The sequence below is a fragment of the Daucus carota genome, chromosome 9 (genome assembly GCF_001625215.2).
Source record: "Daucus carota subsp. sativus chromosome 9, DH1 v3.0, whole genome shotgun sequence".
NCBI classification, from domain to species: domain Eukaryota; kingdom Viridiplantae; phylum Streptophyta; class Magnoliopsida; order Apiales; family Apiaceae; genus Daucus; species Daucus carota.
The window spans coordinates 32291948-32317426 of record NC_030389.2 but is presented as its reverse complement, the minus strand read 5'-3'; the positions used below and the strand labels follow the sequence as shown (position 1 = coordinate 32317426).

Sequence of the window (25479 nt, the reverse complement as noted above, 5' to 3'; positions counted from 1 at the left end):
ATGGTTCGTCCCCTACAAATACAAGCAAGTGATCACCACTCAGAAAGTTCCATAGGCCTAGCAATCGGCTTATTTGTATCCGCTTCAGTAGTAGCCACCTTATGCGCCAAGCATGCACGAAAAATCTCGAAAAATTACTCTGCCAATTCACCAAAAATTGATCATGCTCTGCCCTTGCCCGAAAAAAATAGTAGCATGCAAGAAAATTATGAGCAAAAAATGGTTCCAAAGTCACCCTTAAGGTCTCCCAAGAAGTTCATCACGAGTATTAGCAACAAGGCGATCACTCCCTTCTTGATGTACCATAAGAGGGGCGGAGATGGCGACGATGATCAGGCCTCGAGAGGCGAAAAATTGTTGGAAGAGGAGGGGTTTGGAGAAGGGGGACTGTGGCAGAAGGACATTTTGATGGGAGAAAAATGCCAGCCTCATGAGTTCTCTGGTGTGATTTATTATGATTGCGATGGAAATCAGATTTCTGAGATGCCACCGAGATCACCGCGGGCTAGTACTCATGTTCCTGCCTTTTCTTTTCCGGTGGTGGCTAATGATGAACATTAGTTTCTGAGTTTCTCGAAGAATTCATGAGTTTCTGTATGAACATAATTACTTTTTTCTTCCGCGCATTGTTCTTAAAATCGGTGATTAATCACAAATTAATCGTTGTTCAATAGTTCATCGAACTGATTGGATATTCAATTATTCAATTAATCATCCGATTAATTCTTGTTTCGTGTCCTTAAGGATTAAGTCTGATTTGCGCTTTTTATGACACTGCTTATGGCTAATAAATTAGTGTTCAGTTGATTGTTTAAGACTTGATCAGTTCTTGATTGTTGAGTATTATATTGCCTACTCTTGAGTAGGTTTATTTGTCTTTGTGTTTCCTGTCCGTTTCATATTTACTTTGAGGGTAAGCGTATTTTGAAGTCTTGAATATATTGTTATTAAAATGATTATTGATGTCATTACAAAACTGAGTCGAATGACTGCATAGGAGTATTATATCTGGTTATTGGGACGAAATTTTATCAGATGTCATGAGTTTTAAATTTTTAATGACATTTTGATCGGATGGTATCATTCTTCCGTTGCGGTACAGTTTTGCTGCAGGTGTTTTTCTCTGTCATGCCGCATGAGTTTTTCTCTATCAACAAATATATATAGTGATGTCTTGATTAGATGGTATCATTCTTGCTTACTTTATCGGAGGTTGAGAGTTCAAATCTTGTCAAAGACAATATGGATGTGTCAGTGTCTTTAATTATCAAAGAAAACTTTGCTGCATAAACCACATCATTGACACCAATCATCTTTTAAAGGCAAACCAATCTGCAAAATTCCCTTTATAGAACTTTACATATCAATCGCAATAGAAGCATAATTTCTAAAACTTTAAACTAGATTATGAAGTATTGTCTCGTCGTTTCATGAATAAACAGGAAATCGTCTTTCAACCAAAACGGAGTTTAATTAGTTACAGTTAAGCTCTAGAAGTCAAGCAGGCTCCATGCACAGGCTCTCCGCATTACATCTTTCACTTCTGGAGAGATTTTCAACTCAATTGCCGCAACTTTCTCTAAAAGCCTGAATTCTCAATTTCTCATCAACGTGCCAGCGCTCTTTTAATTGTTACAAAATCTTATATGCGCTCCTAACAGAAAATACATCAGTCGCCTCCTTACTCCAGTAAAGAATAAAGATAACCCTCACATTGCTGATCTTTATATGATAAAAGTACTACTTCATTTGGTTGTTGTACAAGCTTCTGATGATTATCATCTCGTAATTGTTATCTTCACATTTCAACCAGCAGCTCCACAAGCATAACAAGCTTAAGGTCTCATGACCATAAATTAAAGTTTTGATATAAATAATCTAATAGAGGTAGAATTTTCCATTTTATAGCTAAAAAATTCTTTTTGATATAAAAATTAGTATCAATGGATTGGAGTGAACTTTTTAAATGATGTGAAACTTATATCATTCTGGTGCCATGGGTCAGAGATGGTCTAATATTCATATTCTCTGTCCCAGTGACTTGAGCATTGTATGTAGCAAAGAAATTATCATGAATATACGGTAAAACAATACTTATAAAATAAACACATTTGAGTAGAAAACGAATTAAACATGTCTTTTCCGCATCATATCCGGTGCTATTTGTTCTGCTGCATTACAAAATAGAACACCACCTATCAAAATGCATCAACCAGAACATTCTCTAAATTATAGAAAAGAAGCAGCAGCCTGTGGCATTACGGATGACACTCTGTTGTCGAGCATTTGGAAGTGATCTAGAGTCTCCATCATCAAGTAGAACCAGGGTCTCAACAAAAGGTATTGCCTGGATAATACTTTTGGTTGAGGAACAAAACTCCTTGAATTTTGATTCCCTTATATCAAAAACCAAAATTGGTGCATCAGTCCCAAACTTCTGAAACAGAACTTCATTGCCGCTGTTTCTCACACCCAGTGGACTAAGAAATTCTAATTCTATATCACTACTTTCGGATTCATACCTATAGAGTTCATTCAAATTTTCATCATACACATGTATCCCCAGATGGTGTGTGGAAGAAAACACAAGAATGACACGACTGCCAGCCCCCAACATATCAAACTTGCCACCTGATCTGCTTTTCCCTATAGGCCAAAGTAGAGCATCTCGAAACATTAGATCTTTCATATTTAAAGAATTAATCCTCCAATAAGAGTCCCACCAATTTTTTCCATCCGATGCCAGCCAATACAAAGTACCATTAACATGTACAACAACATTATCAAAGAAAGTCTTGGTATATGAAGGACCACTAGTCGCGATCAGATCCCATGAATTGTTGCTCAGACTATACACCTCAACTTTAGATATCTCTCCAGAATAGATCTTCACAACCTTGTAATCGTTAGAATATGTGTCGTACCAAAATCCATAAGCAATGCGTTCTCTAAAATAATTGGATTTTGGAAGAATTTTCAATTTCTGAATAGTAGGATTCCATAAATAAATTTGACATAAACCATCATCTAAGTTGGTATAGCAAATTAGCCCATTGCAGCTCCCAAGCACTTTCACCCATCTCACAGGAAAAATCAAGTCACGATAGCTTTCGAGTCTTTGACTGTTATAACACAAAATCGAATGACAATGTGGCTCAATATAAGAAGAGCAGAGAAAATACTCTGCATAACTCTGTGGACGAGAGAGGTGCATGGCAATGAAGCCGCGTGATTTTATCAAAGCATTCCATGATTTGCAGACAGAAGTGCATGTCACAATGGACTTAAAGCATTGTAGTTTCAGGAGAATCTGTTCTTGGATTTCATCAGGCAAGGAGGAATAATCAGGCCAGGAATAATTTTTCTTGCTTCTCCACAGCCACAGGCAGGTCAAACGGAACAACCGGCTGGCCATTCTTCAGCAACTTATGATTCAATAAACTGGTAGTTTTAACTTTTAACCACAGTGACAAGGGTCTAGTTGAACCTTACAATCTGCAAGAACCATGATATATATGCCTGGAACAGATTCCCTTTTTGAGAGAGTTGAAAAAGAAGGTTCCAATCCTATTTTAATTTGATACCAAGATGAGATTCGCAGTTACCAGTTTTAAAAATCGGATTGATTTTGATCTAGAGTTGTTTTGGTTGAGCTTATGACTTATAGAAACCCAACCCATAACATCAGTTCGGTTTTTTGTTTTTCAATTTTGATTTTGGATCGGTTTTTATCGTTTTTTATCGATTTTAGTTCGGTTTTGATTTTTTCTCAGCCCTCCTCGGCTTTATGTTATTTTTTTATATATTAAATAAAATATAAATAATTTATGCGCAAATTCTAGAATGAATGTGAATACAATACAGTCTGACTTTTGCATTCTCACAGTAAACATTAAAGTGTTATGTCTTTTAAAAATAAAATAAAGTTCGTCGAACCATTATCATATATACTTATTGGTTAGGACAATAATTATTCGTTTTTCAATATGAAATATTTATAAATATATCAACTTTTTATAAATTATTTATAAAGATACTGTCAAGTTGCATTTTTTCAAAAATACAATTTTTTTCAAATTATTTATAAAAATACGTTTTGCAACTTCTCCAACCTCATTTGCAACATTAATTCGAACCGATGGTTGTAATTTTCGATTTTAAAAATCAAAAATATATCATTATGGTTTCAATTTTACCGAGAAACCGAGCTGAACCGGTCAAGATTAATTTTTTTTGCAATTTTTTGTTAGCCAAGCAACTAAACAAAATAAATGGGCCTCTTCTTACGTAAAACTACACTTCTAGTTCTCTCAGCCCATTACATGGGCCGAACTTGTGGCTTACCCGATCTCCACCAACTAAGATCATCATCTTCTTGGCACTGACACAACTCATCAAGCTTATATAAACTCAAGAACTGTAATAAAGAAAGTCTCTGTCTTTGTCTTGGTTTTGTTAAAGAATTTCAAGAAATGGGTTTTCAAGATTCCTCACTTGTTATGTTACAGACTTCATTTTTGCCCATACAAAAATGTGGTAAAGACACCCAATTTGTGTTTCAAAGGAATCCAAGAAAGGTTTCATCTTACATTGTTAAGGCTACTATAAGTTCATTACAGGACAAGAACAATGATTATGGTACCAAATTAGTGACCTTTTTGGGTAAAGGTGGCTCTGGCAAGACCACTTCTGCTGTTCTTGCAGCTCAGGTAGACTTTTTTGGTTTGTTTTATGTGTCTTTGTTATTGTTTGCCATTGTTGTTTTAGACTATTTTCAATATTTTTTGGTTAATTAGTGTGATATTGTTTGGAATAATGCATAAGCATGGTATACATACTAAGCCAGGATCATAGCGTGATAAGGTTTTGGGAGAATTGGGAACTTATTAGCGGTATTTTGACTGAGTGGTGTCGAATTTATATCCTGGTAATTTCGACATTAAGGTTGAAATTTGAATATTGGCCTTAAAGATGAGAATGCAAGCAATCTTTTTTGATTCTAGAGGGCTTCGAGTGACACATTACTATAATGTTCATATTAAGCTGTCTTTTTAAAATTAAGGAGTTGTGTGAGCGTTGGTCACGGGACCGTTTGTCTTAGACACAATTAGAACAATTGCAAGTAGTATTGTAAGGAAGGGTTGTATCTGGTTGCAAACTCTTGAAATAAATATAAGAACAGATTGAAGAGCCTTGAAGTGGAAGGTTTTAGTTACAGCAGTTTGCAGGTGCATGGTATATGCAAAAACTAAAGATATATTAAGTGCGGAGTTATATATTGATATTGTATTTAATTGGCCATAAGGAATAAAGAGCTTGCATGATTAGTGCCCCCCTCTATTTGCCTATTTTTCTATGTTTCCTTCACTATCATTATCAAGAGTGACCGGGTTTTCTAGCTTTGCCTTTTTCTTTTGATCACCAGCATTATGCAATGGCCGGGTTCAAAACACACCTAGTGATACATTCTCAAGATCCTACTGCCGAATATCTATTAAACTGTAAGATTGGAACATCTCCTATCACAATCAACAATAATCTTTCTGCAGTCAGACTGGAAACTACGAAAGTGTGTTCTCTGTCCCTCCCTCTATGTGTTGAGACTTCATTTCATGAAAATTATGAATTTAAATAATCTTGAATTGCAGATGCTCCTAGAACCTCTTCGTCGACTAAAAGAAGCTGATGCACGCCTTAATATGACCCAAGGAGTTCTGGAAGGGGTAGGTATGTAATACTGTTTATTCCGCCGCTTTGGAAGCCCTTCATTCCCTTCCCTGTTACTATTTTGAGTACTTCTGAATTCTGATGAACCTGTCTTTATAATGTATCAGGTGGTTAGTGAAGAGCTTGGTGTTCTTCCTGGAATGGACTCGATCTTTTCAGCATCAGCCCTTGAGAGTTTTGTGGGATTTCTTGGTGATGTACCTCAAAAGAGCAACCAAAAAGATGTGTTTGACATAATTATATATGATGGCTTGAACACTGAAGAAACAATACGGATGATAGGTGCAGCCAGCAAAACTAGGTTATTTCTATCTCTTTCTATTCCGGACACCCTTTACCTTACCATTCTTTTTTCTCACTGCGTAGAATGACCTCTTAAACAGATTATATTTGAAGTATCTGCGTGATCTTGCTGAGAAAACTGATCTAGGAAGATTGGCTGGACCCTCTCTCTTGAGACTGGTGGAGGAATCTGTGAGCATAAGCAGTAGAAGACCTCGTTTCACCGGCAAGATGAGTTCAGAAGTATGGGACGACTTGGGACAGACACTGGAGGTATGATTTTACTGTTTTCCTTCTGTGTGGTGATGATACAACCTGCCGAGTATATAATATACTGCACGTGTTATGTGTTGCAGCGAGTGTCCTCTGTGTTCGCAGATCCACATCGTTTTGCCAGCTACCTTGTGATGGATCCAAATAATCCTGCATCTTTAAATTCTGCATTGCGCTACTGGGGATGTGCAATTCAAGCTGGTGCACAGGTTTCAGGGGCACTTAGTTCTGTGTCTCCCAGCTATTGTGTAGAATCAGTAGAGTCGATTAAGAAAACTTTTTCACCCTTGCCTTTTGCTTATGCTCCAAATTTGTCAGTGAATGTCCCTCTAGATTGGAATGAGATCATTCATGGCCATTTAAGTGAAGATTTACGAAGTCTACTTACAGCAAGTGGCAGTAGTTGTGTAACTCCTTCAATCAAATTTGATCCAACCAACAAAACTGTCACTCTTCTCATGCCAGGATTTGACAAGTCAGAAATCAAGTTGTACCAAGTATGTTTCACTTCTTTGTGCATACTGGTCTTTATTGCTGTACTTCTTTCCTTTAGGCCTAAATGATCCTCATAAAGAAAAATACACTTATTGAAAACTTAACTTGATTTTGTGATATTTATTCATCCCCGCCTGTATTTTTTAGCTTTACTATATTATAAAATATTCAATCACCCTGTACAAAAATTTAAACGATAAGAGAAATTCGTACTTCTTTTGTCCCTAAAATATAAATAACAGGGCTTCTGCCGTTCCCTTTCAGCATACTTATACCATTATTTTTATGATCCTTTTAATAATCTTGCAATCATACACCGTGAAAATCTTAGATTTGCCTCAGATATTATATCTAATGATTGCAGTTCAGAGGAGGATCCGAGTTGTTGGTAGAAGCAGGAGATCAGAGACGTGTTATTCGTTTGCCATCTCAAATTCAAGGGAAGGTTGGAGGTGCTAAGTTCATTGACAGAAATATTATCATCACAATCCGGTAGTGTTTAGCTATTTTCTGCTATGACTGTTCGAATGTTGCATGTAGTGCTAGCCTGATGTTGGCCCTCATGTCCTGAAGTGATCTCTTCATGAGTACAATGGAGGAATTTCATCTTGAAAAGAGGTCAGAGATATACACAGCTTTACTATCGAAAATGTAGCATAAACAACATCTATGTACTATGTATTTGAGACTTAAAATTTTGAAAAGAATATATAGACCCTCCTCGTCTGCTTACCATAATTTTGAAAAGAAAGTTCAGTCGATATATTAGCCATAATCAACATGACAAAACTAAAAGCGGAAACTGGAATTAATCGGGAGAGCCATCTTTTAGTGATTAATTGAATAATCGGGGATTAATCTGAATGATTAATCAGATATATTAGGATAATATAATAATATTAAATTTATTAAATCTATTATATCAGTTTTAAAAAATATGATTAATCGGGTTTAGAAAATCGAATTGGTAAAATTTGTTGCAAGTCTTAATCAGGTGATTAATCGGTCAAATCGTCATAATCGGATGATTAATCAGTCAAATGGCGATTTTTAGAGCTAGGACAAAACTATAGTCTTTTTGTAAGGTACAAAAAAAAAAAAAAAAGACTAAGAGCAACTCCAAGAAGCACTCTATTAGTGCTCTTAAGTCAAATATTAAGGAAGTTGTACTATAATCACACTCCAACAGGCTCCTTGCTCCTCCCTACAAGTTTAGGAGTGTTAAATGTTTCCTCAGTAGTGAGGAGGATATGTAGCCTCCTAAACGAATTTTATATTATTAAATATAGTGTTGCTGTGAAGGACAGCTACATTCATTACAATATCAAGTAAATTAAAAAGTAATAGAGATGACATTGAGGAGAGTTGTTGGAGATTGGCTAAATGTTTAGCTTCCAAATGACTTAAGAGTTAATATAATAATCATTTTAATAGAGAGGGTGTCAAACAACTCTTGGAGTTGCTCTAATCTCCTTCTTGCCATTTCTGTTGGCAACACTGCTCGCACTACAAGAGATATACCATTCGATCCTCGCCTCTCCCTTTTTGCTGTTAAAAATATATACTCCGGACTCCAGAGAGGAGCAGGCTAAATCTGCAACAGAAGATGAATTTGAGTGTGATATATAATGTGTTGGGGTCTTGAGTATGTATTCATAGCCTTAAGATAGGGAAATTAGTGTATTCATAGAAATTGAACTTCAGGAATGAGTGTCTAGAAATTGAGTATTATACAAACGAGCATTAGGGGAGAAGAAGCAATGATATAACAGTAAAGAGCTAACAAACACAATCAGAGTGCAGACTATGAACTTAGAACAGACCTCTAAGAGCATTCTTATTAAACTCTAGTTTGCAACGTAAATGAAGGCTCGTCATTACTGCGTATCTTGTTTCCTACTTGCTTCATCCATCGGAATTGTGTTTTTCTACTTGCCTTCATCCATCGGGATTGAGGTCTGTCTACTTACTCGTGACCTGCACAAGTTGTAAAATCTAAGCTATCACTACCTTACTCTGTCGTATCTCCTGTTTCAAATTCTCAGTGACTATCAGAACAAAACCTTAAGGTACCAGACTGAGCAACACTACTAAAACATCGCTTTGCATCCTTAGAAAAACCGTTTCCCGATCCTCCATAATCTCAACATCAATTCTATCATCATAATCAGATGAGACTCCCAGTGTTTGTACCCAAACCACAACGATAACTTGCAGAGAGTAAGCCACCTGAACTCTGATAACTATACTGGGAATTCAATACTACTTTAGCAGAATTTCTGGCCTCTTTTTTTTCGCTAAGCAATTTCTAGCATTTTTAACCATACATTCCTCGATATCACACAATAATAACTAAACTATCTCCATGGAGAAAACACGCCGGTAATGCTTGCAATTTATGAAATAACAAACCCCAGTAAATGAAGAAAATTCAAACAAATTGTTCATATCATAAACAAAAATCCAAAGTCTGCTTTTCTAATACCACATAGGCACATACCCTATTGGCATCAGAAAATCCACCACAAACCATCTTGTAAAAAAGCTAAAAATTTCACCATCTTCTGATTTGGAATAAACTGAGGATGCTATCAAATTGTGACTCAGAAACAAAAAAACGGGAAACTACAGGCAGAAACCAAATCAGTTCTGTCATGGGAGACCAATAGGGCATTCGAAGCCCCCTTAATGAGAGACATGTTTCAGTGATCACGCTGCGGCATATTACAACCACGACCACGACCAGCATACCCGTATCCTCTTCCATTATAACCTCCTCTATAACGACCACCCCTTCCACCCTGATGCCTTGTGTATCCCCCAAACGTCTGCAATGTGGAAACAGGTGAGGAGGGGACACACAAAACTATAAACATATTACTAAAATTTTTAGAGAATTCAAGTACAATGATGCAAATGTACCTCGGTGTCCGACTTCGTTTGTTCAGAGAACCCGGGCCTTTCATTATTTGACTGATTTTCACGAGTATTGTAAGAAAGCGCATCAAAAAAGTCATCCTTCTTGTATACAGGCTGTATAATGGTATTAAAAAGAACATCAGTTTCTTCTTTATGCCATTAAATATTGAAATATGATGCACATACACAGAATGCTACTAACCTTCACCTCAGACTTGTGTGATTCGGCATCTTCTTCAGTAGCGTTTTCATCCCCTTCTTTTTCCTTCGAATTGGAATTCTTACTTCTACCAAAATAGCCCCAAAGTTCATCCTTGTTAAATTTCTCATTCATTGCCACAAAATCAAATTCTTCAGTAAATTTCATAACCCCTCCTCCGGAACTCTGCAAGCCAAATGTTAATCAATTCATGTCAACTCATATTATCATATTTTCAGAAATTCTACTCTAATCGCCTCTATGGAGTTGCCTAAAGCTCGTCTGCCAGAAACTTTAAGTGTGCATGCACATTCAACCATCTATCTACACATCAACAGAACAATTGCCAAAAAGAATGAAGGTTTCCAGGAATAGGGAAAAGATGGGACGGGGCTACTGCTGCTCAAATTAAATGTTAAAGTAGATGGTGATCGAAAAATTCCCCCAATTGTTGGATATATCACGTTGATGCTAGTTTAAAGAAAATGCAGGCCCAGGTTTAAGTGAAAACTGCTAGCCTAGCATCCTTTCTTATACGTTACCACTTGCTATCACCGCGCTTTAGCAGAGCATCCATAACTGTTTATAAACTAGTAACAAGAACAAAACCCTCACTCGCAAACAAAAGACGGCACACATAAGCCAACCAGGGTTAAACACACACATGGTCTGATGAGCTAACACAAAAAACTACATACACATTTTTAGTGTTCATCAATCATCTTTCTATCTACTCCGCATTACAGAATAGAACAATTGTGTTACTTAACCACTGCAAACGTTTGTTAACTAGTAGTTTGAGATAGTCACTTCCATGTAAATGTCCCAAATATACAGTTTTCGATATATATTAATCATATAAAGTAAAAGCGACAATTACCCCTGATCCCCTTCCTCTTTCATGGCCTCTGTAATTGTTGTAACGAGCTTGCTGAGGGCATCCATTTGGCTACATCAAACCACAAGGTGAAACAATGTAAGCCCACATCATTGTAGCACAATTACATTACTAAAGTACACTTGACAAGTAAAAAAATAAGTGACTATAACCCGAAAAATGAGAACACTAAGTGCGTTACAAGCAAAACCAAGTTAAATTAAAACTCTATATATTCTTCCTCGCTAAGTAAATATACTATGATTCAAAAGATAGCAGTTTAGCATCTATGAAGGCTAAAGATAAGCAAATACAGAAATGGTGGTGAAATATTTAACCGGAAGATCAAAATGAAAGATGCCTAAGCCTTCACAAGTATTTAACCTCCAACTGAAATTGCTCAATTGTTTTTTACAAGTTTCTCCCAAACTGAAACAACATGATTATTTTTTAGAAGTTTCTGCCCTACATCTATGCAGAAAACATTGTCTGATCATACAACCATTGTGGCAAAATTAGCGGAACAGCAGGAAACTTCCAGTCAAGATAGAACAAAAGACTCCCACATGAACTGGTCATAATCTACATGTTTTCAGAAACAAATAATTGGCGTTCTCATAATTTCCTTGTAAGCCTACACCTATGCAGAAAGAAGTGGCGGATCATATAGCCTTTTTAGCAAAAATAAGAATCATAGAAGGAAACTTCCAGTTAATTTAGTAAAAAATATAGCCCGTGCATGCTGTTCTTGTAATCTTCTGTCTCCTCTAGACAGAAGGTACAACCGTATTTTCCACAAATAACCACCAATGTTCATGAGCACAAATTATGTCATTATTTCACTAAACAAGGCCTATGCAAATACAGTCAATAACGAATATAATGTAAGATACCTAATGCAAAGTAGGAACCATAGGAATGTAAGGGATAAAGGAATATATATGCCAGAAGAAAAAAAAAAAGGAATTTACAAGCGCCAGCAAATAACTATTTACTTATTCTAAAAATTAATATCCACACCTTATACACAGCGCGGGACTGTTGCGGTAATGGCAATATTGGTGGCTGCGCTTCTGTGGCGACCGGAACTGGCAGTTTTGGTAATGTCTGGCGCGATACTTGAACCACTTCCGCGTCTTTATGAGCTATTTGTGATGATGGATCTGATGAAACATTACCTTTACAAGATTGCAACAGCTGCCCAGGGGTTATAAGTGACGGTGCTGCTGTGTAAGTTTGGACTGAAGTAGATATTCCAACAGATGGAAAGGGTTGGGATGTAGTTGAATACTGTGAACTTGAGCTAACCATAGGCTTTTTAAGAAGAGATACGATGGTATTCATATCTGAATTTGAAGTACCCAATGGTGCTGCAGGAATTGCAGCATTAGGAGCCTTACTTTGCATAAAACTGGGTAATGATGCGGGAGGAAATAGACTTGAAGGCAAAGAGGTGTTTGTTGCACTGAGGGGACTAGTAGTGGTTAATAGCAAAGGTGAGGGAAACTGTGGCCTGCTTGAACCTGACAAACTTGAAGTTCCGGTTGGAAAAGACGGAATAAAAATAGGGTACTGCATTGAAGGTGGCATTGCCAGACCAGGCGGTGGCCAGAGCAAAGACTGCTGGTGGAGTTGAGGAGGCCCATTCGGTGGGGTATAGTAACCTGGTCCACTATTATTTGCAATTGAATGAGGGGGTGGGGGACCCAACAATCCCAAATTTCCTCCTGGTTGATACAATGGCATAGCTCCCTGGTAAGTTGAACCAGGTGGTGCAGTATGAGAAAGACTGTCAGTCGAAGACCCAGTAATAGGTGGTGGCAAGCTTGGAGGTGTCAAAGATGGCCGAAGATAGTGAGACTGCATTGATGATGTAGAATAATCACGAGTCAAAGACAAAAAGACGCATGCATAAGATGTGTATACGCATGTAGGTTTCTCTTAACAAACCTGAACTATGGCTGGATCACTGTTTATGGCTGTAGTCTGCGTAGGGGTCTGAACGTCCGGAGTTGATTTTACCTGCAGATCCTGCAAAAGGCACAATACAACATCTGCATATTAGCTTCTTTTATTTTTTAGATGCTTGTAATGGTAAGAAATTGACACCATCCAAAAAAATTACAACAACATTAAAACATCAAAGAAGCAAGTAAACCAAGTGTAAAAACAAAACGTTTAACAACCATATTTACGAGAAGCCCTGTTGCATAGCAAATCATTATTACTACACCGCCCCGACCAATTCCCCCCACCCCCCACCCACCCCCCAACCCCGCATAAGACGGTACCATATTAATAACAGAGTCATCCTAAATGTGTCTTCAGTCATTATATTTCCAATTAAATGATAAAGAAAATGCAACACATATTATTGAAAATCTCAACCATTTCTTAATCAGAATTCCAATAATTACATGTAATAATATCTGCACCATTTTTCCAAAAAGAAGACAAACTTGCTCCTAAAGAGCAAAACCAAAAAATGTTGCGCGGAATATATGGTATCAATATAGGAAAGCCTACATGAGTACACATTCATTTTTAAAGTGTCTAATATTATGGAAACCAACTCAGATGTTCCCAACCTATTACCTTGATATTGCTTCCACGGAACTCTATGCATCCATAGACCTTCTCATCGGGCAAAACTTGTGGACCATCTTTCTTACGCCCTTCTGTTCCAAATGATCTAACTGCATTTACAAAGAAAAATCAGATCAGTACTAAAGAACTCATGGCTTAAAATCATATATAACACGATGTATCTATTGACATTTTTGTAATATATGCTTCAAAAATTAAATCATAGTTATTAAACGTGCAATGAGCACCCAAGCGCGAAGGAATCACAGGGCATAAGCGCAAGGCGCAGATATGAAGCACAAAGCCAGGTGTGAAGCACAAAGCCAGGTGTGAAGCGCAATGCGCAGGCGTGAAGCGCAAAGTGCATAAGAATCTAATACATACACATATGTAGATGCTAGAACATAATAAAATTGATAAAAAAAATCAATGACTAACCAAAAATATAATTAGTAAAGCAAGAGGTGGTTGATTTAATTTAATTAACAGAGGTCGATATAGAATCTGTGTTCATAATAACATATCAGATGAACTAGTAAAGTGTGTTCATTCTTTAAGATAAATCAATCCTCTTCTTCATCAAGGTTATCAAAATCTCTATTTAAGATTATTGTCATGATCCTCATCTAATTCCTCTTCTTTCTCCAAGATCTCCTCCACATCAACTTTCAGAAGAACCATGCTTCGCTTTATTTGGTGATATTTGAGTAAAGAACTGGCGTCTCATTTATCAATCATTTATACTAAAAAATAAATTGTGAATTTCAAATATGTTTGGTACTTATTAACCAAGTACATACAGTAAAAAACAAATCTTTCTAACACAGTATTCATCTATAATCTATAAACACAATTGACTACAATTCACATAATACAACGCAGAAAACACAAAACTAAAACTGAACATAGAAGTATTAATTCTCAACAAAAAAACATTAAAAATCCAATCTTTTTACTAAACATTCATGTACAAATACAATAGACTACAATTCCCAAACAATCAAAGAAAAAAACATGAAATTTAAATTTCTCGCCGAAAAGACAGTAAAAATCTTTTTACTACAACATTATGTACAAACACAAAAGACTATAGTTCACATAAAATACAACAAAAAACACAAAATTGAACATAAAATTTCAATATCTCGCCGAAAAGACGGTAAAATCCAATCTTTTCACCACAACTTTCATGTACAAATACAATAGACTACAATTCACATACAATCAAAGGAAAAAGTAAAAAAACTGAACATAAAACATTAATTTCTCGACAAAAAAAACAGTAACATCCAATCTTTTCACTACAACAGTCATGTAAAAATACAATAGACCACAATTCACATACAATACAAAGAAACAAACAAAAAATAGAACATGAAATATTAATTCATAGCCGAAAAGACAGTAAAAATTCATTATTTTTACTACAACATTCATGTACAAACACAATAGACTACCATTCATTCATGTATAAACATAAACGAAAAAATTCACATACAATCAAAGTAAAAAAAACCAAAAAACCGAACATAAAATTTCAATTTCTCGATAAAAAGACAGTAAAAATCCAATCTTTTTACTACAAAATTCACGTACAAAAACAAAACTGACCATAAAAAACACATTTCTCGCCGAAATAACGTAAATTTCCAATCTTTTCACTAAGAAACATATGTCAACCACAGATTCGAACAATTAAGTACCATAAGACAAGGTGATACTAGAGTCATCAGTGTTGAGGCTGTGCAAAATGCCCTCGTATCTGATTTCGCTTGTGGAAGTCAAGCTGATTAAGCTCCCCACGTACGCATCAGCGCGTGCTTTAGATTTAGAAATCTCTTCAGACATGATTAATCATCAAACGAGCGCTGCAGAATGTTGTGTCTCTCTGTGTGTTTTGACGAGTGTGGCGGTGCTTTCGGGGGTTTTAAATATGAGTTTTGGGGGGTTTTGTTGCTTTTTTATGTCGAGAGGCCGCGGTATCTAGAATTTTTATATACCGATAGTATATTTGATATTGACTTTTTGAGATTTTTTTTGAATATATTCGATTTGGATTTGGGGAGTTATACTAAAATCTTGAGTATCTTGTAAGATTGTAAATAAGATTTTATATTATTGCAAAAAGTATTTTAGGATAATACTCTATCTTCTAAACATTCAAATTATCTTCAAAACTATTTGACTGAGATTTTAATAAATTTTATATAATTATGGATTTTGTAATTTTAATTTTATACGAATTCTTGATAAAATGTCGCAGAGTTTAATAGAGTAAAAAAATCTATCATTTTATGAAATCCATAAAAATTTATTATCATTTGAATAATTTCAGATTTTAATGGGTTTCAAATAATCTCAATTGAATACCATTGAATTTTAATACATAATTTAAAATCCTGATTGAATACTTTTGTAACATAATTTAAAATTTTAATTGAATACCTAAAAATGTTGATACATTTTTAAAATCTGAACTGAATATCCTCAAATTTCATTAATGAAAACAAATCTTTTAAAATCTCAATTGAATACACCCGTCTTAGTACTCTTCGTTATCCAAATTTACTTTTTAAAGATCAAATTGATTATTTTTAAATCGAAAATTAAGAATAATTTTTTCATTATTTTAAGAAATAAAAAAATATTTTTTAAAATAGATTGTATATATTTTATAGTGATATAATTTTTAATATTTTTTCAATAATACATAGATAACTGATTCAAACTTCGCTCAAATCATTGGAAAGTTAAAACTGGACAACTAAAAAGAGATGGTGGCAACGGGTCCGATCATTTCGGATATGTGAGATATCCAAATCTAAATTCAATTATTTTTAAAATCCAAATCCAAATCCAATTAAGTTTCACATATCAAATCCACGGGTTTCGGATTGGGTTCGGGTTTATCCAAAACCCGACTCTCGAAATGTTAGTAGTATTGTAAAAATATTATTTTTGATTATTTTTTTTGAAAGATACCTATTCATTATTTTTAAAATCTAAAAATTATATATTAAAATAGATTAAATATCTTTTTTAATAATCTCAGGAGCATATTGTCAATTTGACCGGTTAACTTAGGGGTGTCAAACGGATAATTCGGATACGGATCTGCCTGTATCTGGATCCGAATCCGAAAATTCATATCCGAATCCGAAAATTCATATCCGTATCCGAATCCGAAATTTTTTAAAGGATGATATCCGAATCTGGATCCGACGGATACTATCCGGATTCGGATAATATCCGGATCCGAATCTGATATTTAATTAGAATTTTTATTTTTCTATTAAAATTTCTAAAAAATAGTAAAAAATAGTAAAAATTAAAAATTGATTTTTAAAAACTGAGTAAAAACAATTAAAATCATCAAAGAAGGTTTATATTAATTCAAAAATTAATTCTTATTTATCTTTCAATATAAATTTGTTATCTTTAAAATATTAAACTCAAATAAAATTATGATATATATCTATAATATTTTAAAATTATACAAAATTTATATAAATATATTATTTTATGTATAGATATTTAAATACAAACATTATATAGTTATTGAATAATAATAATATATACATAATATTCATTCTAAAAAAAAATATATACATAATATTTAATATCATATATATTTAATTTCGGATTCAGATATTATTGGATAGGAATGGTCGGATTCGGATGCGGATAATATCCGCTTTGTCTCGGATACGGATAATATCCGCTTTATCTCGAATACGAATGCGGATTTTTCGGACGAATATCGGATTTTTCGGACTTTTTTGAACTTAAAGGATTTGTAGGGTTTGTCTAGTGTGTGTCTATGGGCACATGTAGGCCTGTAAACGGATCGGATTTGGATCGGATCTAGCTAAATCCATATCCTAATCCATTTAAATTTATCGGATTCGGATCGGATCGGATCAGGAGTCGGATATTTTACAAGTCAATCCATATCCGGTCCACTCGGATCATGGATAATCGGATCGGAGCCCCGATCCACTAAAAATTATGAAATATATTTTTTCACCGTGAACAATGTTTTAACTTCCATACAAAAAAAAGTGATATTTTCTAACTATATTAATTCATAACTTTAGCGTAATAGGTAAAAAAAACTAATAAAGCAGTATTTAATAAAAACTTTGTTGGTTGTTCCTATAAAAACTTTAACATAGAATTTATCATGTAAATCAGAAAGATAATAAATAAGTTGCTTAATACTTTTGGAGGAAGCAAATTATGATTTGCTCCTCTATTAATAAGGATTAAAATCGATAAATATGTCTTAAATAGAGAACGAGGTGATTGAGGAGGTTTTAAATGGAAGAGTTAGCTCATGTGTTTATACTCACTCTACATAAAAAAAAAGTGATTATTAGATTAACTGGATAACAAGAGTGAGAGCCAGGTCAAGAATTAGGAGCGGTTGATCGGTTATAAGAAAATATGATTTAGGGTTTTGTTTTGTATCTTTAGTAGAAATTTTTATTTTGTATGTAATATATTAATAATAATATATTATATTATAATACAATATAATATAAAATATATAATATAGTTAGGCATGAATCGGACCGGATCGTTAAGAGATCGGATTTGACCATATCCATATCCATTCTTTATCGGACCGGATTATTAACTGATTGGATTTTTTTAATAAAGATCCATATCCATTTATTTAATCTCGGATCGGATATCCGATCCATTTACAGACCTAGGCACATGCTAAGCACTACTTCATCCAACTTTTTTGAGAAAAAGCTTTATTTCAAAATAGTTGATTCTCTCTCTTTTCGGTGCCCATATTAAAAAAAAATTAAGCCAATAAAAATCATCTAAATTTATAAATTTTGGTAAGTAGGGTGAGGTGGAGAAACCGTAGAAAAACCGAAACTAAAATGTTGGAGGGAACATAAGTTATAGCATCATCTTTTTACCGCAGCTTAAAAACACACACACGCACTTGGCCTGTTGGCCACTTGAATCTAGTGCCGTAGTACTTTTTGAAAATTCAGTTCAATTTAACAACTATACTTACACATATACATACAGATCATTTTCTAGGGGTTAGCGATGTTCACTCCACAGAAGAGCAACACCAATCGGTCCAATCTCATCCCCACCACGACAATGTCGCACACGAACCCTAGGTCTACTAATAAGGCGAAGTCCGTCGTGTTTGTTGATGATCCGGCGCCGCCGCGGGCGCTTTTGGGCGGTGATTACGTGGCGGTGGAGAGAGGTGAGGAGGAGGATTGGAGGCGGTTTCGGGAGGCTGGATTGTTGGATGAAGCTGCTATGGAGCAGAGAGATCGGGATGCGGTGGTCGAGAAGGTTGCGAAGCTCGAGAGAGAGGTAGGAATGTGTTGATTGATGTCAATTGGATGATGAATTTGTTTGATTTTGTATATGGCTAGCATTTGGTACTGTAGAGAGAGGGGGGGGGGGGGGGGGGGGGAGAGAGAGAGAGAGAAGCATTAGGAAGTGCAGATACACAGAGAGAAGGATTAGAAAGCAGCGCTTTGTAAGAGAGAGAGAGAGAGAGAGAGAGTTGAATTTAGTAGATGTGCATTGTTGGTTGTACTTATATGTTGTATTTCACTATGTGAAAAATGGTTTAGGAAAGTGTGTGTAACTTGGAAGGGAGTATAAATGTGTAAAATGAATTTAGTAATCGATGTAATCGGATAATATAGTTGCTTATTTAGTATGTGTATTGTATATGCATTGTTACTCTGTGTGTGTATGGATTGTTCTATCATGTGAAGGATCAGGAATGATGATGAATTAGCATTTGAGAAGATTGTGGAACTCGAAAGATAGGTTGCACAGTATATGAATTTAATAATTGGTGTTAAATATCGGTTGTGAATAGTACTTTATATTTGCTTATATTTATGTGTGTGTATTCATCGCTACTGTGTGTATAGTGAGAAGATCAGAAGATTGTGTTTGCTTGTTTGTATGCATATACATGCTTTGCTACTGTTTGTGTGTCTATGCATTTTACAAATTTGTATGGATTTTTTGGGATGTAATTATTTGCTGTATATCAGCCTTTTTTATGTAAGAGTTTTTTTATTTGAAGGAAGGATCAGAGAGCAGTGATTGAGAAAGTTGCGTAACTTGAAAGATGGGTTATATTTGTATAGATGTGTTTAGTTCCCTAATTTATTGAACTGTGTGATGTATTTGGCTGTTCTTATGTGCTAAAACCTCACTTAATTTATAACCAAGATTAGCTCATTACATTTTGTTAGTCCTGATAAAATACAAGATGTTTTCCATCTTGAATAATTAGTAATTTCTTTTAATTGATAAAATTATTGGGCAATGAGAAGCATTGATTTAGAGAGTTTATGCTGGTATATCAGTGTATGCATATTTATATCTACTCTGTATTTTTTTTTGCTACATGTCAAGAAATATGTGTGCTTGTTCATCAAAGATTCAGAATAGGTGAAAGTAAATATTTGTATGCCTAGTGTTATTAACTTGTACAGTTTCAGCTGCATTTTAGATTTTTTTTAGAGGGTTATTAAATATCCAATTAACTTGTTTGCTTTGTGCAGCTTTTTGACTATCAGTATAATATGGGACTTCTACTAATGGAAAAGACAGAATGGACTTTGAAATATGAAGAAATGAGACGAGCGCAAGTAGAATTGAAGGAGGTGCTAGAACAAGAACAGACAACACATCTTATTTTGCTATCCGAATCTGAGAAGCGAGAGGAGAATTTGAGGAAAGCTTTGGACATGGAAAAGAAATGCATTACAGATGTAAGATACTTTTTGCTATTCAATAAAGTTTTATCATCCTTTAAGAATTATTTTGACCGTCTAGCTTGTGCTTATATGTAATAAGAATGCTAATGCATTTTACTGGCTGCCACAGTGTTTCATCATTCACCTCATTATTTTCTTTAAGGCAAATGTATATAGTTGTCCTTTTTTTAGATATGTATATATCCTTCTGACTTTACATGATTATATGCTGTGATATGTGGATATATGTATTAGGAACTTATGCAGCTTGTTGGTAAATCTTAAATTCTTAAAAGACAATTCACATATATATTCAAAGGTGATAGTTCAGACTAATTAAGTTAAAGATCTGTATACTTTAGTTATCTAATTTCCTGCACATTATTATGTATAAATATTTTATGGATCAGTCTGTTCTATCGCTGCAACAGTGATTTTTTTTGTTAGCAATTATTAGGTATATGATTTGTTTGTAGCTTTATCCATTTATATATAGACGTTGAAACTTCCTTTTTGCAGCTCGAGAAAGCTTTGCGTGATTCTGGTGCAGATAATGCGCAAACAAAGCAATCATCTGAGGCCAAAATGGTCAAGGCAAATGCTTTGTTATCTGGATTTAAGGAAAAGTCTATGGACGTGGAAACGAAGTTGCATGTTGCTGATGCGAAGCTTGAGGAGGTATACAAAACGAGCTTGGAGTTGGAGAGGAAACTGCAAGAAGTTGAGACTCGAGACAGTTTGCTTCAAAGGGAGCGTATGTCCTTTATTGCAGAGTATGATATGTGAACATCTTCTCTACACCTTGCATTTCTTACAAACTGGAGTTTATATTAATAGCTCTCTAATCTGCAGGCGTGAAGCACATGAAGCCACTTTCTCTATACAGAAGAAAGATCTGCAAGAGTGGGAGAAAAAATTGCAGGAAGCGGAAGAGAGATTATGCGAGATCCGGAGAACCACTTCTGTTAGGGAGGTTAAGGTAAATGAAATGGAGATGGCTTTAAACCTGAAGAAGCAGGAACTTAATAAAGCACAAAAGGAAAATGATTTGAGCACCTCAGTTTTAAAGAAGGAAGCTGATGATATAAATCACAGACTAGCAAATTTAACAGCGCAAGAGCATGTGAGTCATATTCTTCTTGATTTTCAGCCATTTTTGTTTGTCCAATATGTTGTTTATTGTTATATGTTGTTAATATTTGATTACAGAAAGCTGAGACTCTTAGGAATGAGCTGGAGATGAGGGATAAGGAGTTACTGGCTTTGGCGGAGAAGCTAACTGCTAGAGAAAGTGTGCGTATCTACACTTGAGCTCTTTTGAATGGTTATCAACTCAATTTACATTGATCTTAGTTGCTCCATTGATGTGTCTCTTTTTTCTTCTCTCCAATATACTTTATTGTCGTGTCTCTTTTTTCTTCTCTCCACTGTACATCTTACATCTTATAGTACAACTTATTATTATTGAGCAATTTTATTGTACTTCTTGTAGGTTGAGATTCAGACGCTTCTTGATGAACAACAAGCTGTTCTTGATGCAAAAATGCAAGAGTTTGAGGTGGACATGGATGGAAAAAGGAAGTCTCTTGATGAGGAGATGAGAAGCAAGCTAGATGCTGTACAATACAAAAAGGATGAGATCACCCATATAGAGGAAAAACTGAATAGGCTCGAGCTATCACTGGAAAACAAGTCTGAAAGAATTAAAGAGAAAGAGAAAGACCTGGAATCGAAGTTGAGAACTTTGAAAGACAAAGAGAACCTACTCAAATCAGATGAGAAAAGGCTGGATTTGGAAAAGAAGCATATGCTTGTTGACAAGGATACTCTTCAAACCCTTAAAGACGAGATTGAGAAGACAAGAGCTGACATTAGCCAGCAGCAGAGTAAGATTCAAGAAGAAATTGTGAAACTCAAAATTTCTGAAGATGAAAGGGCAGAATATATTCGTTTACGCTCGGAACTGAAAGAAGAGATTGAGAAGTGTAGGTTTGAGAAGGAGTTGCTCCTGAAGGCACACAAGAATCTGAAGGAGGACAGGAAAAGCTTTGAAGAGAAATGGGAAGCGCTTGATGAAAGAAGTAATGCTCTAAGTAGAGAGATAAAGTTAATTGGTGAAGAGAAAGAAAAGTTTGAGAAATTTCGACTGTCCATGGAGGAAAAAATAAAGAATGATAGGCTTGCTACAGAAGATTATATTAGAAGGGAGTTGGAAACTCTTGAAACAGAAAAAGAAACCTTTGCCACTATAACAAGGCAAGAGCAGTCCCTTATATCAGAAAAGGCCGAACTTGAATATAGTCAAATGCTCCATGAGTTTGAGCTTCGCAGGAAGGATCTTGAGGTCGACATACAGAAGAAACGAGACGAACTGGAGTCACATATGAGTGAAAGGGAGAGGGAATTTGAGGAGGAGAGGGAGAAAGAACATAACAATATAAGTCGCTTAAAGGAAGTTGCTCAGAAGGATATGGAAGAATTGAGATCTGAAAAACATAGAATAGAGAAGGACAGACAAGAGATTGCCTTGAAAAAGAAGGAGCTAAAAGAGCACCAACTTGAAATGCACAAAGACATCGATGAGCTTGAAGTTCTCAACAAGAAGGTTAAGATTCAGCGAGAACAGTTCATTAAGGAAAGAGACCGATTTCTCTTATTTGTTGACACGCTAAAGAGTTGCAACTATTGCGGAGGATGCACCCGAGAATATGAGCTCTCTGATCTCCAGCTTCTTGAAAAAGAGATTGATAATTCTCCTATAGTGGAGCTGGGACCTGGTGTCTCTTACGAGTCCCAGGATAGGATAAATCTAAGATCATCAAATTCTGGAGGTCATATATCGTGGCTACAAAAATGTACCTCAAAGATCTTCAAGTACTCTCCCGGTAAGGCTGCTCAGGATTCAGAGTTTCAATCTGATATGTTGGCGACTGTAGAAGAGGATGAACGACCAAGTGATGGTCACTTGGAAACAAGGGGTCTAAATATTGCTAATGATGGTCCTGAACCATCCTTTGGTATTGCAAACGAGTCTTGTGAAATTCATTTACTTGCTTCGAATGACAACAAAAGAGATGCTGATCAGAGACATGAAATCTGCACCGATGAGTTAAGCAATATAGACAGCAAGGCACCAGTAGCTCCAGAAGATTCTCAACAGTCAGAGCTTAGTAGCGGTCGTCGCAGACCTGGAAAAAAAACCAGAGGTGGAAGTGTAGCAGTTGGTACAACTAAGAGGAAGCGACAAGCACAGCCCTCCAGAGTTATGAAGAGTGCAGTGACGGCTGATCACAGTGAAGAACATTCAGAAAGTGTCTCAGAAGTTGGACGAAGGAAAAGGCAGCAAAGTGTAACTTCATCTGTTCAAACTCCAGGTGAAAAGCGATATAATCTCAGGCGAAACAAGATGTAAGTTTCTCAACTCATTTTTGTGAATGATGAGTTAGGCAGATGTCATTGCTTTTGATCACCTCATGGCATAAAATTGTTAAGGGTTTATGACTTAGAAATAGCTTGTGGATTAGTATGTATGTTGATATCCTTGGCAGGTATTTTTTAACCGACATCCTGATTATGTCTTTTTAATTTAAATGATGAGGTCGCTGAAATTTGTTCTCGTTCTTCATCAATCTCTAATACCCTTGTATGCATTTAATTGATTATATTGCATCCTAGATTGTATTTTTGGTAGTTACAGTTAAGTGATTTTTATGTCATTAAATATCAAGTAAACACATTGTTACCATTAAAAGGTGCACGATAATCTGATGCGAATAATATGGTACAGTGCAAAAAAAAAAGAACATGTAAATATATTTTTTGTGCCTTTTTTTCCAAGCAAATTAACAAATCTGAAGATGATTAGTATTGAATAACTTGGACTTGCAATGGAAAATTGCATTAAAATTTGGCTTCACTTCTTAGTCTGAAATTTTATAAGCTTAATGAGTAATCTTTCATTTGTCTTCTTTTTTTCCTTTTATATGATGGAAATATTTCCTTTAAAATTTGCATTATGTTGGATGTGCTTGGGCCTTGGGTATGAGCACATGAGGTAATACAGTCTCTTAATTTTGGTAAACATCATTATTGCCAATAAACACGAGTGATATGGTTCACAAAGTATGTGTCCAGTTAGTCCAAAGTCTCTGTAGTTAATTTGAACTGGAAGCATCTTTCTTGTGTATGCATTGCACATATGCAATGAGGTAGAAATTTCTGTTAGCTGGAACGAAGGAAGAATATCATATCAATCCCAATATGATAATTTAATGAGAACCATTGAAGATGGGTGCTAGACTGATAGATCTAAAAATAATTTTGTAACAACTATGAGAGATGGCATGTACAGTTATATTGAGGATCAGTATGGAGCTAATTCGATTTTGGTATGTATTTGACTTAATGACTTGTCATCTAATAGATTTTCCATTGATTGGTCAGTGTGGGAACATCTGGGTCAGCACTAGCTTCAGTTGATGTTCTGAAGGTGGAAAGTGAAGTTGATGTTAACAAGACGGAAACGGTGCAAGATTATGCTCTTGCGTCATCGCAACTTATAGCTTCTGAGAAAGACAATCCAACAGGACCTCTAGAGGATATGACATGTAGAAGTCTTGAAATTTATGATCTCTCAACAGAAGGGGATGTTGAGGTACTTCCTTCTTTAGTTTTCTCACTTTGGGAGGAAATCATAAATTTCTCAATTATATATTATGTTTGATACTCTTGTTATTTGTCTTTGTGTTCCCCCTTGCATTTGTATGTTTACAAATTCTTTTGCTTTGATGCACAGCTCAAAACATCTAAATCTCGTGACAAGAGTATTGACCCAGCAATAATGGGAAATATAGAGTTCAACGAGGAGGTAAATAGTACGATCCCTGAATGCAGTATTGAAAATGGAAGGGGAAGCACTTTACATGAAGATAGAGATAATGAAGTTGAAGTTGAAGTACTCAATGAGGATGAGGATCTGGATATTGATTCGGAGGGTGATGTGTCGATACATAAAAAGCTCTGGACTTTCTTAACCACATGATTGCAAATTTTGCAAATTGTTCTTTGGGGTCGCTCCCTGGCAGTATTATCCAATTAGAGAGTAACCAATTATATGATGATCATAATACTTGTAATTGTTGATAGTACTAAAGTTTAGGTTGCAGGATTTAGAATTTATCATATTCTCCTCAATATTTTGACAAAGTTTTATAGAGCTTCTTGCAGCTGTGGTAGCCACTGAGCTGAAGACAATGCAAACATGCCCAAGTATTTTGGTTCCATTGAATTTGTGTATAATTCTTTTCACTTTATTCTGATAATTGTAGTTGCAGTGAAAATCTTCTAATTCCTTA

General features: G+C 35.4%; 5 protein-coding genes across 6 annotated transcripts; 3 read left to right on the top strand and 2 right to left on the bottom strand.

Annotated features, from left to right (window-relative positions):
* On the top strand, positions 1-561 carry LOC108201975 (uncharacterized). The gene has a single exon (XM_017370327.2). It carries the CDS (start codon positions 1-3, stop codon positions 559-561), a length of 561 nt encoding a protein of 186 aa, XP_017225816.1.
* A 1663-nt stretch (positions 562-2224) lies between these two features.
* LOC108201418 (F-box/kelch-repeat protein At3g23880) lies at positions 2225-3415 on the bottom strand. Its single transcript, XM_017369703.1, has one exon. The coding sequence runs from the start codon at positions 3413-3415 to the stop codon at positions 2225-2227; it is 1191 nt and encodes a 396-aa protein (XP_017225192.1).
* Positions 3416-4348: 933 nt separating this feature from the next.
* On the top strand, positions 4349-7515 carry LOC108200582 (uncharacterized protein At1g26090, chloroplastic). 2 transcript variants are annotated; one of them, XM_017368789.2, is made up of 7 exons: positions 4351-4709; positions 5426-5569; positions 5649-5723; positions 5835-6028; positions 6111-6282; positions 6366-6779; positions 7142-7515. In XM_017368789.2, exons 1-7 carry the CDS (start codon positions 4473-4475, stop codon positions 7271-7273), a joined length of 1368 nt encoding a protein of 455 aa, XP_017224278.1. In that variant the 5' UTR covers positions 4351-4472; the 3' UTR covers positions 7274-7515. The 2 variants fall into 2 exon arrangements, with proteins under 2 accessions (XP_063941095.1, XP_017224278.1); XM_064085025.1 differs by lacking the exon at positions 5426-5569 and having other exon boundaries at positions 4349-4709.
* A 1176-nt stretch (positions 7516-8691) lies between these two features.
* LOC108202088 (protein decapping 5) lies at positions 8692-15271 on the bottom strand. Its single transcript, XM_017370465.2, has 8 exons — positions 15062-15271; positions 13368-13468; positions 12723-12803; positions 11793-12632; positions 10776-10844; positions 9899-10081; positions 9700-9810; positions 8692-9605 (listed from the first exon to the last, which is right to left on the bottom strand). The coding sequence occupies exons 1-8, from the start codon at positions 15204-15206 to the stop codon at positions 9480-9482; spliced, it is 1656 nt and encodes a 551-aa protein (XP_017225954.1). The 5' UTR covers positions 15207-15271; the 3' UTR covers positions 8692-9479.
* Positions 15272-18274: 3003 nt separating this feature from the next.
* Positions 18275-25479, top strand: LOC108202905 (nuclear matrix constituent protein 1-like). The gene is made up of 8 exons (XM_017371511.2): positions 18275-18713; positions 19931-20140; positions 20645-20898; positions 20978-21248; positions 21335-21418; positions 21618-23533; positions 24569-24779; positions 24921-25479. The coding sequence occupies exons 1-8, from the start codon at positions 18432-18434 to the stop codon at positions 25164-25166; spliced, it is 3474 nt and encodes a 1157-aa protein (XP_017227000.1). The 5' UTR covers positions 18275-18431; the 3' UTR covers positions 25167-25479.